General features: G+C 48.5%; 1 protein-coding gene across 3 annotated transcripts; it reads left to right on the forward strand.

Annotated features, from left to right (window-relative positions):
* Positions 1 to 11143: 11143 nt before the first annotated feature.
* On the forward strand, positions 11144 to 15099 carry RIPK3 (receptor interacting serine/threonine kinase 3). 3 transcript variants are annotated; one of them, XM_084767989.1, is made up of 10 exons: positions 11144 to 11469; positions 11656 to 11831; positions 11927 to 12236; positions 12613 to 12758; positions 12885 to 12931; positions 13143 to 13310; positions 13421 to 13488; positions 13736 to 14083; positions 14210 to 14270; positions 14762 to 15099. In XM_084767989.1, the coding sequence occupies exons 3-10, from the start codon at positions 11955 to 11957 to the stop codon at positions 14878 to 14880; spliced, it is 1239 nt and encodes a 412-aa protein (XP_084624115.1). In that variant the 5' UTR covers positions 11144 to 11469; positions 11656 to 11831; positions 11927 to 11954; the 3' UTR covers positions 14881 to 15099. The 3 variants fall into 3 exon arrangements, with proteins under 3 accessions (XP_084624115.1, XP_084624114.1, XP_084624113.1); XM_084767987.1 differs by having other exon boundaries at positions 11151 to 11469; positions 11691 to 11831; XM_084767988.1 differs by lacking the exon at positions 14210 to 14270 and having other exon boundaries at positions 11148 to 11469; positions 11691 to 11831.
* Positions 15100 to 15166: the final 67 nt, after the last annotated feature.

Genomic DNA, 15166 nt, shown 5'->3' on the forward strand with positions numbered 1-15166 from the left:
GTCTGAAGACAAGTGCCTCAAAATAACAGCAAGTCTCTCCTCCCAGCCAGCAGGCTCTCCCACCTCCCGCTGTGACACAAGTGCCGCCAGGAAGGAGAGGCAAAGTGTGACCTCCAGCCAATGAGCATCCACATTTGTCAGCTTCCCGTTTCTCCGTGTGTACAAGTGGGGGTGGGGGGACACTTTCTGAACTCCAGAATCTAATGCTGCTATTACCCTGCAACAGTCTCAGGAGAGCATCTAGCCCTGGCTTTCCCCTTCTGGGTTGCTCTCATTTTCTGAAACACTGCGTGCGTTCCTGCCCTTGCTCACTCGCTCTGTTTCTCCTTTTGCAAAATCCAAGATTAAACAGATGCCCTCTCACTGGCTGCTGACTCAATGGCTCTCTTCCCTGCTCTCCAGCATGGCTTCTGCTTCTCTACCCTCAGGTAGGTCGCTAGTCCCTATGTATGAGGGAGGGAGGTTGCTTGCTTGTTTAGACTTGGCGTTTTTTGTTTTGTTTGTCTTGTTTGTTCCGGCTTGCTGGAGATGGAACCCGGAGGATACTGAGTTCTAAATACATACTCTACCACTAAATTTTGTCTCCAACCACACTCCCTTTTAAGTTTATTTTTAAAGATTTTATTTATTTATTTTATGTGTGTGAGTGCTCTATTTGCGTATACACCTGCATGCCGGAAGAGGGCATCAGATCCCATTATAGATGGGTGTGAACCATCTACAGTGGTTGCTGGGAATTGAACTCAGGATCTCTGGAAAAGCAGACAGTGCTCCTAACCGCTGAGCCATCTCTCCAGACCCCTCTTTTAAATTTTACTGTGAGTCGGACAGAGTCTTGACATGTATCCCAAACTAGCCTTGAACCTACAAATTTCCTGCCCCCAGGCCCCTATGTAGCTAGCATTACAGCTGTACGCCACCATGCCTGGCCCATTGTTTATTTCAACCAGGCTTCCATCATGCCTCACGTCCTGGCCTCATGCTTTCTCTTGCCTGCTCAGCTCAAGATCCCTCACATGGACGTGGCTCTTCCCATCCATACATAATCTGTTTCCACAATTTGTGTCTCTTTTGCATTCCATATCCGAGTTTATGGTCTTACCATTCTGTCAACATCCCAAAATAGAAGCTTAAATATTCCTGACTTTCTCATCCACCAGATCTTTCTATTAATACCTCAGAAACATCTCTAGGCTGGAATCCTTCCTCTCTGGTCCCACTGCGTTAACTCCATTCTCGACATCGCTTGAGTTGCTCTAACTACAGACTTAGGTTTCCCTGTCTTCCATTTCAATACATGTTCCACGCAGCCGCTGCCTTGGTCTTCACAGATCGTGGCTCTGATGTGTAACAACATAGATCTAAGCCTTTCCAGCTTCCAATAGTTAAAACAAGCAAAACCCTAGAGCCTTTGGCAGGGAAACTATGGAAGGGGCGTCTTCAGGCTAAAGCTGTGGTGCTCATCAGCGTTATGTCTCCACTGTACTCCGGAGCAGTAGTTATGGCTGGGATACGGCATCTTCTTTCACAACGTCTGGCTCAAGGTACGTACATTTTCTGTTCATAATTCTCCTATTTAAAAAGGGCTGGGTGGGGGTTGGAGAGAAGGCTCAACAATTAAAATCACTGACTGCTCTTGAGTTCAGATCTGGGCAAACCACGTGGTGGCTTACAACTATCTATAACATGACTGATGCCCTCCTCTGGTTGGCAGGTGTACATGCAGATAGAACACTCATAAATAAAATAAATTTTTTTTAAAATTTAAAGCAGGCTGGAGAGATGGCTCAGCGGTTAAGAGCACTGTCTGTTCTTTCAAAGGTCCTGAGTTCAATTCCCAGCAACCACATGGTCGTTCACGCCCATCTATAATTCAATCTCTCTCTCTCTCCTTCCCTCCCTCCCTCTCTCCCTCTCTCCCTCCACCCCCCCCCCAACATTTTATCTCTCCCTGCCTGCACTCTCTTTCTCTCACTGCTCCCCTCTATCTTCCTGTCTGCACAGAGATTTTCATGGTCTCATTCGTGAGACCACCTGAGAGCTTTCCACAATAAACCTGCTTTATTTATTTATTTATTTATTTATTTATTTATTTATTTTGGTCTTTTCAAGACAGGGTTTTCTCTGTGCAGATCTCTCCTCCCCTCCATCTTTCTACCTGACAGATCGACTTTCCCAGCCCTTGACTAAGAAGTACCAGGATCTTCTCCCAGGCCTAAGACCTCCGGGATCCCCTGCCAAACCTCGACTGCACCAGGGCAAGCTCATTCCAGAAGGAAGATAGTCTTTGTTCCGGGGAGCCTTTAGATCCAGAGACAGCTGACCCAAGGCTACCCCACTCCCCGCACTACCCCTGGCTATCAAGTGGGACGCTGCTCCGAGACCTTTGGTCTCCAGCACAGGCTGGGGAAAAGGACACCACCTAGCCTAAAATCGACAGCCAGACCTTCTGGGATGCCTGCTGCAACATTTATCCAAATTGCTATTGTGCAGACCTCGCACCCAAAACACCTGATTTCCCTTTTGTTCTGTAGCCTGTCCTCAGACTAGTCTAAGTGGCCACCAGGGGGCACTCTTTAGGCTTTAGCATCCTCCGTGATCCAGGTCTGAGCTCCCTCTGTCCAGTTTTTTGGAAACTGGGCTCTCACTCCTCCATCTGTAGCCAGTATTCTATGTCCCAAGTCCTACTAGCAGGGATGGTCACGCCAGCAGAACCCCTGGCCTCCGAGGACTTGGATCCCAAACCTTTTATCTGCTGCACTCAACCCTCACAACTGTTCCTCCCCCAGCGGCTGCCAGAACCAAGCTGCTGATCTGACTCTCCTGTGAATTTGGTCTCAAATTCTAGAATACAATTCCTTAGCCTGCTGTGTCTCCCACATGACACTGGCTTTCGAAGCCTACCCACATGGACCATGCCATTGGCTTTCTGCAGCCAGCCTGTACTAAGCTAAGCACACACTCTCTCTTCCTTCATGGACTTAGATTTTTTTTCAACACCTTGGCCCCATCCAAAGGCCAGAAATAGGCACCTCTTATTTCCACGGACAAATGATTCCCAAATATCTTGTATCTGAACTCACTCTGCTCTATGCTTATGGCAAATTCTTATCTAAAGATTTTTAAGTTGCTCATTCAGTATGGTTTAAAATCTATATAATCTACAGCAAGAATTGGCTTCAAACTTATAACAAACAAAAGGCTTATAATTAAAATCTATATGTCTCTCTCTCTCTCTCTCTCTCTCTCTCTCTCTCTCTGTTTGTGTGTTTCAACTCTTGTTTAGGTCATATATATGTATGTATGTAATTTGGATTTATTCTTTGTGTATACATGCACGTAACTTGGATACAACTCAGATAGATAGATAGATAGACAGATAGATAGACAGATAGATTTACTGGGAAAACAAATGTTTTTAAATAGCAACCATGTTGGCCACATGGCTTGTAACCTACCATGTGACTTCACCATCTTTTCTTTTCTTTCTTTTCTTTTTTTTTCTTTTTCTTTTTTTTTTTCCTTTTCAGTTTGGTTTTGGTTTTGGTTTTTTGAGACAGGCTTTCTCTGTGTAGCCTTGGCTGCCCTGGACTTATTTGGTAGATCATGCTGGCCTCAAACTCACAGAGATCCACCTGCCTCTGTCTCCCGAGTGCTGGGATTACAGGCATGTATCACTATGCCTGGCTATGAAAAGCTTTGTTACTAAACATTTTTTTTTTTTTTGGTTTTTCGAGACAGGGTTTCTCTATGTAGCCTTGGCCATCCTGGACTCACTTTGTAGACCAGGCTGGCCTCGAACTCACAGCGATCTGCCTGCCTCTTGTTACTAAACATTTTTAAATACTCAGTGAGGTTTCCTCTCTGCCTTATCTGGGGAACCTCAGAACCTCTAGGGATCCTCACGTAGCCCTCAGGGAGCTTACAAGCCCAACCTTTTCCTGATAATTAAAAAAAAAAACCATCCAGCAACTACCTGGGGATTCCTGGAGATACCCACCCTTTGCTAATTAGATGTCTGGTGTCTTGGCTTTCAACCAATGACCTTTGATCATATACGGAGATCTTCCCCCACCCATAGGAAAAGTAAGTGTTGTTTTGCCCTCTTATGGCTAGGCTGTTTGTTACGTGTAGATTAAGCACCCCTGGGCACCCCGAGCCCCAGCAACTCACATTCACCTTTGAAGCCCCTCCTACTGTCCAAGGTTTCTAATGTTCCTGGTCCACAAAATAAAGGCTGGCTTGCCTTTCGCTCCACTCCACCATGGCCTACTGCATGTCATCGTTTATTCTGGGGAAGGAAGGGCTCCCCTTCTCCCTGAGGAACTTGCCTTTGGACCTCTTGATTGGCAGCCACCCTCCGCAGCCACATCCAGCTTCCGAGGAGGCAGCCAGTTGACCAGTACAGCCCACCGGAACTGCCTTCTGTCAGCTTCGGGCTTTCACCCTTACCATTAATATAGCGGCTTAACAAAATGGCTGTATCCGAGGCCTTTGGAATACCCGAGTTTCCACTGCCATCTGGTACCAGCAACCTCGTTTTAAAAGAGCTAATTGTAACACTCACCCTGAGCACTGTGAGCTGCTCCTGAAAGAGAAACAGAACCTTTGATCTCAAGGTTCCCCTGTTCCCTACGGGAAGGAAACAGGGTCTGGACAGGCCCACTGGACGCAGAACCCAGGCTACCATAACCAGACATGGAATGCCAACTTTCTTATCACCATCTAAGTTTTCATCTCCTGCAGCCTTCACAGCTTGCATTCCCCAACCTTAAACACCTTCTTAGTTCATAAAACTCTTCCCTAGATCCTCATGGCATCTGTGCTCTCAGACCTTACATCAACTTCACATTTTCTGTCCAGTCACTCACCTTGAGACTCCTGGGGTTGATTACTGCAGCCATTGTAAAGCAAAATTCTTTAGATAAGAGAACAGTAAAAAGTTACTTTGAAACTTGTTACTCTGGTAACAAAGTAATCTGTCTGGAGAGTCCCTCTGCCCTGTAGGGAAAGTGAGCCCTGTAGCCTGATTTTTATACACGAAGATGACTGAGAAGGCCGCTGAAACCTTGCTTTCTACTGTTAAACTGATAAATCTTTTACTAGTCTAGTCTTCAAATCCATCAGAAACCCCAAAAAGGGTACATTTTACCCAAATAAACAGGAAGGGTAGACCAAGCAGCTTCCTAATCTATTAAAAAAATGACACTGAGTTACAAGCTGCTTGGACAGTCAGCCAAGGTTCCTCTGTGGTCAGTGGGGTATCTTTCTTCGGCCACCAGGCCCAGAAGGTTTGACAGACTTTCCTGTGAAGCAGGAACTTGAGGGGACTGTCCTATTTTTGTTCTACGCAAAGTGAAGCAATCAACTTCCCAGGGTCCTCGTGCCTCTCCACAGTTTGGGCCGCATGCTGTCAGCAGCTGAGGCAAAGGGCAGTCAACAGCCCAGTGTCCAAGCTTTGCCACATTTAGAAGAGGATTCAGGTGGAGGCTCTGCTGTGCCCGTCTTCTTTAGGGGAGGTTAGGGGTACTGTCAGGAGTGGCACGTTTATCACAAAAAGCTTTTTTTTTTTTTTTTTTTTTTTTTTTTTGGTTTTTCAAGACAGGGTTTCTCTGTGTAGCCTTGGCTGTCCTGGACTCACTTTGTAGACCAGGCTGGCCTCGAACTCAGAAATCGGCGTGCCTCTGCCTCCCGAGGGCTGGGATTACAGACGTGTGCCGGCCACTCTGGCCAGCTCTCTTTTTCTCTTTCCTTGCAGACAGCAGCTCTGATCACAGAGACATTCATGGGGAAGCAACGAGGAGGAAGTAGAGAGGAAGGGGGATCTTGGGTCGTGTTCCTCTGAGAACAGGGCCTGAGACCTAGGTTGGAAGGTTTGTAGGGAGGGGGTATCGCGTTTCAGGGGGGAAAGAGGAAGAGACCCCCCCCATGGGAATGGAGAGGGTGCCAAGATGCTTCCGCTGTTTGTTCCTGGCCGGGCCCCAGTCCCTCAGGAGACCATCTGAAGTACCGTACCACGAACCTCAGGAGGAACACGAAGCTGGGAGACACCCTCACAGCATCAGAACTGTCTCTTCTCCCCACTCTTCCAATCAGCTGCTGGAGAAACGCAGAGCCAGACTTTTTACATGAGGCCTTGTCAGGATCAATAAAAGGCCAACCATAGCTACAGCTTAAACCACAGGCCACCTGAGGAGGGCCCATAGTACAAGGCACCCCGGGTACCGCCCCAGGCGCAGAGCCCATCCTCGGGTCAGCAATATGACACGTTTTTTTTAACCATGATGAGCACTCCTCCGGGCAAATGACAAATGAGTTTTAGCAGTGACCACGCCCTCCTCTCTATTGAGATGACAAATCAGAGAACTCTAACTTCCTTAGTAACTCCCTCAGGTCCGGTGTCTAGGAGAAAGGGGAGACTTTGTTAAGAGTGAGTCATTAGAGGGCCACTGAGAGGAAAGGGTGGAGCTGGCCACTGATCGGATGGAAAAGCTGGACTTTCAGAGCAGTAGTTAAAGCAGGAAATTTGAATGTAAACGCACCTCACACAGTAGTGTTTATTGTAGAGATGATTACCACTTACTGGGCATGTGTTAGGTGGCTGGTTTCATTTCATCTCCACAATTACCGAGCCCAGGGGGTTCTATAATTAATCAAAATGCAGAGAGATTGATCAAACAGCTGGTAATTAACAGAGCAGAGTTTTATTACTTGCTCCTAACTCTAGAGTTTGTACCCTTGAGCATCAGACAATACTGCATTTCTTCTTCTTCTTCTTCTTCTTCTTCTTCTTCTTCTTCTTCTTCTTCTTCTTCTTCCTCCTTCTTCTCTCTCTCTCTCTCTCTCTCTCTCTCTCTCTCTGTCTCTCTCTCTCTCTCTCTCCCTTCTCTCTGTGCTTGCACATGCACACTCACAGGTGCCATTTTAAAGTGCTTTATCACCAGCCTGGCCTACATAATAAGTGGGTTCCAGGCCAGGTAGTTCTATATGAAAAGACCCTGCCCAGAAATGAGCAATTGCACCCTCCAACGTGTCTTTTTCCTACCCTGATCTTTTACTTGAGTCTTCCACATGCATCCTAGGCTCGTTTACTTTAAGAAATAACCTATGCTTCTAATCCTAACACTCAGGAGACAGAGCAGGTGCCTCTCTGAGCTTGAAACCAGCCTGACACAGAGCCCAGGCCCAAAGACAGACCGTTTCTCACTTCTTCATCTGCAGTATTTCCAACCTCACACCTGTGGCGATTTGCTGTGATGGTGCCTTATCAACTATCAGCTATGAAAAAGGCCAGCACTTGTCACTGCTCATGATAATGATGTAATGGTGCCTGGGTAGAAAGGAAAACAGAAAGTAAGTTTGCCCTGTGGACTTCCTTGTTGGCTCACACTATCCTCTTGGACTGGAAACGCGCATGCGCACACCCAATGGCGTGTCTATCGGAATCTTACGATAGGCAAACTCAGGGCCTAGTAATTTCAGTTAGGCTGAACAGCCAGGAGTTTCTGGGTTAGAGTAGCACAGAGGAGAGGGAAGCCGCTTCGTCTCTGCACAGCTGCAGTTCGGTTTCACTGTGCACACTCCACGGGGTTCATCTCAAAAAAGTTAGAAAACGGAGCTTTCAAATGAGGATACAGGGGGCTGGGAGACGACTCGGGAGTTAAGAGCACAGGGAATCCACGTTTAGTTCCCAACAACCGAGTGGGGTGGCTCACAACAGCCTGGAACTCCAATTCCTGGGGATCCGGCACCTTCTTCTAGCCGCTTCTAAATAAATCTTTTAAAAAAACAAAATAAATAAATAAAATGAATAAATAAACACAAAATAAAAATAAAATAAACAAAAAACCGACAACATAAAATACAAGAAAACAAAAATAGTCCACCCATAAACCCCCCCTATCCAGGAACAACTCCTTGGACCATATTTCTCCTTGATCATTCCATTTTGCTTGTTTGAGACAGAATCTTACTACATAGCCAGGCTAGTCTTCAAAATCACCATCCTCCTGCCTCAGCCACCCTAGTGCTGGGCCAATATATCTATCTCGCACTCCGATGTTTTTTTTCTAAACAGGTCTATGTGTGCTTCTTCTTTTCTTTTATTGTGTCTTTTCTTTTCTGTTGTTTGAGACAGGCCCTCACTCAGGCTGGCCTTGAATTTGGGAGTTTTCAGAAGATGACCTGGACTTCCTCATCTTTCTGCCTGGACCTGCAAAGTGTTGTGATCACAGGCACATGTCACCATTCCCAGTTTTATATGTTTCTTTTATTCCCCCCCCCCCCGGTAAAATTTAATGTCTACACACAGCTAAATGCTTATTAATGCAAATAGTTAAATATTCATGACTATATCTTCATATCTCTCCCCCCCCCTTTTTTTTTTTTTTGAGGCAAGGTCTTACGTAGCCCAGGTTGGCTACTCATTATGTAACTAACAGTAACTTTAAATTTCAGCTCCTCTGGCCACCACCTCCACAGTGCTGGTTGACCACTCTTAGTTGACACACGTGCTGGGGATCAAACTCAGGGCCTCTAGTGTGAGAGGCAAGCACTCCACCAGCTGAACTGTACTCCCTAGTCCCAGGATCTCTTTTATGTTACATGAAATTGTATCTTTTTTAAAATGTATGTATTTGTTATTTAGAGAGTATTCTGCCTGCATAGACACTTGCAGGCCAAAAGAGGCCACCAGATCTCATTATAGATGGTTATGAGCTACCATACATTGCTGGGAATTGAACTCAGGACCTTTGGGAGAACAGCCAGTTCTCTTAACCTCTGAGCCATCTCCTTGGCTTCATGAAATTTTATCTTTATAAGATCCTTTTTACTTGTAAAATATGTGTAGCATAAAGTGTATCATTTAAGCATTTACAACATACGGTTCAGTCACTTAAGTACATCCGCGTTCTTGCTGTTCTTACCACCCAGTAATAGAGCATATTTCCATTTTTTTAAATAACAAGAAAATATTTTTTAAAATTCCAAGATAGATTGGGGGCGGGGAGGAACATTAGCCAAAAATTTGTGTAACCACTAAAAGCACAGAGCTGTGTTAAATGGGGACACAGTTGAACAAATAGCTGCTCTGGAAATGAGCCTCCTTTTAACATGGCAAAGACAGGCAAGGCTTAGAAAAGTTTAGTGTAAAGAGCAAGGAGGCTTAATATACATAAACCAGGAATCACACCAAGAGGGGAGAACTAATTTTCAGGAATTCTGAGATAAAGCAGGGAGAGGAAATTTTCCAGCGTGTTCAAGCCAAACCATTGAGAGGGGTGGCTCTCTCACTGCACACAGCACCTGCTATGAGCACTTCCGCTGCACACGGCACCTGCTATGAGCACTCCGCTGCACACGGCACCTGCTATGAGCACTTCCGCTGCACACGGCACCTGCTATGAGCACTTCCGCTCCTGAAAGAACCAGAAGCAGGGGTTCAAGTAGGTATTGTACAGTAATGTTCACAGCACCATCATTCACGGTGTTCAAAAGGAGAAAGCCACCTAAAGGGCTAGAGCAGATCGCGATTACAGAATGAGCTATTCAGCATGCTAGGATATTTAATTGTAATAAAACTCAGAAGCATCCCATAACATAAAGAGCCTTGAAGATACTGTGTCTGAATGAAGTAACCCAGCCATACAAGGGTAGGTGGCATATGATTCCTCTCTCTCTCTCTCTCTCTCTCTCTTTCTCTTTTTCCTTTTCCTTTCCTTTTCTTTCTTTTTTTTTTTTTAAGACAAGGTTTCTCTGTATAGCTCTGGCTGTCCTGGAACGTGTTGCTCTGTAGACCAGGCTGGCCTTGAACTCACAGCGATCCGCCTGCCTCTGACTCCCAAGTGCTGGGATTAAAGGTGTGCACCACCATGCCCACTGTGGAGTCTTGAAAAGCCTTCATCAAGAATATATACTTGGGGAGGCAAAGGCAGGGAGATCTCTGTGAGTTTGAGGCTAGCCTGGTCTACAAAGCGAGCCCAGGACAACCAAGGCTACACAGAGCAACCCCATTCTGAAAAACAAAACAAAACAAAAAAAGAGTATTTGCTTGTCGGGAACATGAATTAGAGTATTTGCATCAGGAGGTACCCGACAAGGGGACAGATCTTGGCCTCCCAGCTACCCAGAGAGACAAGTCCTTACCAACGCCAAAGGCTTGTCTTAGCAGTAGCAGGTATTACGGCCTGAGCAGGATTCAGAGCGAGGCCCTTCAGTGCATTGCTGCGAGTCTCACCCCTTCTCCAGCCACCTGCACCACAGGTAGACTGATGTAGCCAGGGGGCATTGCAGAAATAAGCTAGTTTGAGTTGTGTGTGGGGGTGAGGTGGGGGGAGGGGTAAAGCTGCCATCGTGCCAGCATGAGGACCCGAACTCAAGTGCCCACAACTCAAGTGAAACGGGGACATCAGCCCATGTTTGCCACCCCAGTGTTCCCACAGTAAGATGAGAGACAGAGACAGGAGAATGCTGGGACATTCACAGGCTAGCCTGCCTTGTGCACGCAGCAGAAAACAACGGAGACCCCCATCTCAAGCCAGGTGGAAGGTAAAGTCCAACACCTGCGACCTACACACACACACCACGACATGCACTCCACCCACCCACACATGGACTTGCGCAAATGAATTTTAAAATAAATAAGCCAAGCATGGTGACACGCACATTTAATCCCAGCATAAACTCTATGTGTTTGAAGCCAGCCTGGATTATATAGCAAGTTCCAGACCAAACTAGGGTTACACAGAGAGACCCTACCTCAAATTTTTCTTTTCTTAATAAATAAATAAGTTATTTTCATATTTACTTGGCTAAGGTACTTAAACTGTAAGTGCCTGGGATCTCCTCGTCTATAGAAAGGTAAATAAGGTTGATGTAAGATTTAAAAAGCCGGTGTGCATGCCTGGCTCAAGGCAAGCCTTATTAGTAGAAGCCTTAGTTGTGAACTTAGGAGAGCTGATGCTAGTATCATAAAATCCTCCTGATACCCATCCTCCCTTTGTCCCAGTGTGCTTGGCAAACAGTGGAGCTGCCAACACAAGCGGTCCAAGAGAGACCGGGCTGCTGTGGGGAGTCAATTTTGTGTTCCTGGGTGGTGAGGACTCCTTTTGTGGCACGCCCAAGGACCAGTTAACTCCTAAGGTCGAAGCAATTCCTGGCAGGTACGCAGGAAATGACAGCCCCAATTTTTTTTTCCTGCCCTACCCCAGGGGGCGGGACCTCAGAGGCGCCCTCCGGCCTCTAAAAAGGAAGTTGTTCGGTCACTCATTTCACGGAGCGAGTTGGGAAGCGGAATTTCGGGCGCCTAGACCTCAGTGCCTTGTGACCACTTGATTGCTCCCTTTGTGGATCCAGTCTTCGTCTTAGCCCCAAAATCTCCCAGTCTTAGACGTCGTCCCTTCCAGCTCCGTCTGTGCTCACTGTAACACCAGGAAGCCGCTAGCTCCCGATGTCTTCTGTCAAGTTGTGGTGAGTTAGGAGTCAGCTGTGTCTTGGGCACACCCACACAGGATGCCCGGGACAAACGCAGAGGACGCCTTTGCTGAGGCGGGGGACAGAGCTGGGAAGCTAGGCGGGCCGCAGGGGAAGGCTGGACACGCTGCCCACGCGGCGCAGTCGAGGAGCTTGGGAGAAAGAGGATGAGCTGACTTGGAGGTGGGCCCCCTACTGGACGAGAACCTTTTCTTCAGGCCCACTGGTGCTCCGGCCTCTCTCGTGCGCCTAGAAGAATTGAAGAACCCCAAGTTTGTGGGCAAAGGCGGGTTCGGTACTGTGTTCCGTGCAGAACACAGAAAGTGGGGCCATGATGTAGCCGTCAAGATCGTGAACTCGTGAGTGACCCCAGGGTGTGATCAAGGAGCCTGAATGGGGCAAGGGTGGGGTCTTCCAGGGCTCACCCCAATTGTGCCTCCCTTTCGGCCTGTAGGAAGGCGATCTCCAGGGAGGTGAAGGCTATGGCGAATCTGCGTAACCAGCATGTGCTGCTCCTGCTGGGAGTCACCGAGATACTCGAGTGGGGCTACGTGTCTGGGCCGGCACTTGTGACGGGGTTCATGGAGAACGGTTCCCTCCCGGGGCTACTGAAGCCCACGTGCCCTCGGCCCTGGCCTCTCCTCTGTCGCCTGCTACATGAAGTGGTGCTGGGGATGTGTTACCTGCACAGCTTGGACCCTGTGCTCCTGCACAGGGACCTCAAGCCTTCTAACGTCCTACTAGACCAAGCGTTCCATGCCAAGGTTAGCTCATCTAGACCCTAATGCAGGCTTGGGACCGTGTTGGGTACCCTTGGCCCGTCCCTCTGAATACATAATTACTCAGGTGTCAAGACCCAAATAGTTTTATCTCTAGCCATACCAGGTGACAGAGGCCCTCTGTGCCCACCTGGGTCACTTCCACAGGCCTGTTCTACAATGCACCCCTGCTGACTTATCTCAGGCCTGCCCATCAGCAGCTTAGCTCTCCTGCCTAACGTTTCATTGACTCCACCTTTCCTCTGGTCCTCCATCCCATCTTCCAAAAGCTGTGGCTGCATCTTCTGGAGGAGGGGGGGGGGGAAATTCTGAAGACTCTGGCTCCCTTCATCTAAAACCTTCCTCTTCCGTTCCTTTCCAGCTAGCCGATTTTGGCCTGTCCACATTTCAGGGAGGGTCACAGTCAGGGTCAGGCTCCAGGGATTCAGGGGGCACCCTAGCTTACTTGGCCCCAGAGCTGTTGGCTGATGTCAATCGGACCGCTTCTAAAGCCAGTGATGTCTACAGGTAAGCTATCCACCCCAAACACCACCCCCCCCAAATGTCTATGCTTAGGGCCCTTCTAAAGGATGTGATATGGGAAAGCCATCTTGCCAGTGGCCAGCTAAGCCTCCTCCGTTTGTGTCTCTGCAGCTTTGGGATCCTCATGTGGGCAGTGCTGGCTGGAAAAGAAGCTGAGTGTAAGACTTTCTAGATGGGCTCTGAGATTCTCACCCCAGGTGCTCGAAAGCACCTAAAACCCTGAGCCCGCCCCCTTCACCCTCACCTCCTCAGACTGCCCTCTCCCCACCTCACCTCTTCCTTGGATGCCACTCCCTGCTTCTGTCCATGACAGGATGGGTGTCTCCTCATTTGAGGAATTCCCATCGTTGTCACTTTCCCCAACTCCAGTGGAAGGCAATACCTCACTAGTTCGTGCAGCAGTGTGTGAAAGGGATAACCGACCTCCGCTGACAGAGCTGCCTCTGAACAGCCCTGAGACTCCTGGCTTGGAAGGACTGAAGGATTTGATGGTGCATTGCTGGAGTTCTGACCCCCAAAAGAGGCCATCCTTCCAGGGTGGGTTGGCCATTTCTCTGGCAACTCAGGATAGTAAGCTTGGGTCTTCAGCAGGGAGCTTTTCCCAAGGAAAGTTCTGCTCATCCACAACTCACTCTGTTGCCTTTCAGATTGCAGGCCGAAAACCAGCGATGCTTACATCCAGGTAGAGGACAAGGTAGATGCTGCAGTCTCTGAGGTGAGTTTCGAACACTGCCTCCGTACCCATGAGCTATTGGGGGGGCGGGGGGCGTATAAGGCTCCCCTGACCATCCGATTTGTCTGCACTGGCAACCCGTTCTTTAATCCTTGCCTGTCATTCCCACCCAAGCAAGCCTACCCTCGAGCCTCCAGGTAACAGATTAGAGCCCAAGAAAATATTCACCTCACCGGGGCTCACTCTGGCTGCCCCAGCTCCTTGACACAACGTCCTCCTGTCTGCTCAGGTAAAGCACTATCTATCTCAGCCCAGAGGCAGCGACAGAGCGTCGTCTGCCCCAGCGCCGAGCCAAAGAGGTACAGAAATGGATTGCCCAGGGGAAACCACGCTTCCTACAATGCTGGACCAACTGCATTTGAAGGAGCCCTCCAGACCAGTTCCTGAAAACCGTGCAAGCTTGACTGAGAAGAGACCACAGGAAGAGCTGACTGGGCGTGCCACAGCAGTAGCAGCACCGCCGCCTTCTGACACGGTGGCTGGAACTCCCCAAATTCCACACACTTTACCTCTCAGAGACCCAACACCTAGCCCAGTCTTTACTGAGACTTCAGGTCCTGGCCCCCAAAGGAATCAGGTGAGACGCTGGCAACACCAGGGTATGCCCCCTTACCAAGGGAAACTGAGGGCCGTGATGGGACTAGCCCCCGCCCCCAATCCCCAACCCTGAATAGAAAGCCTAAGAACTCTGTGCTGTTTGCAGGGAAATGAAAGACGTGGTACTCATTGGTCCTCCAGGGTCCCAGGGCCAAATTCAACAGCAGGTACCCACTTCCCCATCCTCTATTGCTCTCCCTGCTCAACTCGCCCATCACCTTCTCCCTCCACGTATAATACAGGCTCAAGTTACTTTGGGAGTGGAAGAAATGACTAGGGACCACCTAACCCAATATGTCTCCTTTAATACACAAGAAACGGGACACCCACTAGGAGAGGAGCCCACTGAGAGGTCACACAACCAAGCCTGGTTTTGCCACGGGATCTGCTGGCTTTCCTCAGCACCAGGTCTCTGAGCCCCCGCCAGTTCCTTTATTGCCAAGGCAGTCCTGAGAGTCTCTCACCAAAGAAACCCAAAGAGCAGGTGCCGCTCTTGAGTTTCTCTCAGAGGCACAGCTCCTAGAGCGACACAGTTGCTAGCAGGCTGTGACCCTGCATTTGCACCCACCAGGGTGGACACAAGGGGCCGCTGCCCCTCTCCCCAGAGTGCTGGTTAACCCCCTCTTTCTAACCACTGCCTCCTCCTTTTCTCTTAAAGGGTCACCTTCTATTATCCTCAACAACTGTTCCAAGGTGCAAATTGGAGAGCACAACATCATGTCACAGCAACCAACGCCATTCGGCAGGGGCAGAGGCTGGGAGTCCTTCCACAAGTAGATTTCAAAGGATACCTGCAATGAGCCTGAAACCCGAATTCACCATTTAGCTAGCCAGCATAATTACAGCGGGAATAAAAGCACTTTCTAAGCAGCCGGAACAACTAAACCGGTGATTGCCACTTCCTGTGGCCCAGGACACTCTTCGAGGATAATCAAGTCTACACCCAACCTGACTTTTGACCTTTCTCCCAAAAGTCAATAAATACAGTATGTTACCCATGAGTGAGTCTGAGGTGTCAATCCAGGGCAGCAGCAATGAACAACAGCCAGGCGCTGGCTGCCCA

The sequence above is a fragment of the Acomys minous genome (genome assembly GCF_964271855.1).
Source record: "Acomys minous genome assembly, chromosome: 18".
In the NCBI taxonomy this organism is placed as follows: Eukaryota; Metazoa; Chordata; class Mammalia; order Rodentia; family Muridae; genus Acomys; species Acomys minous.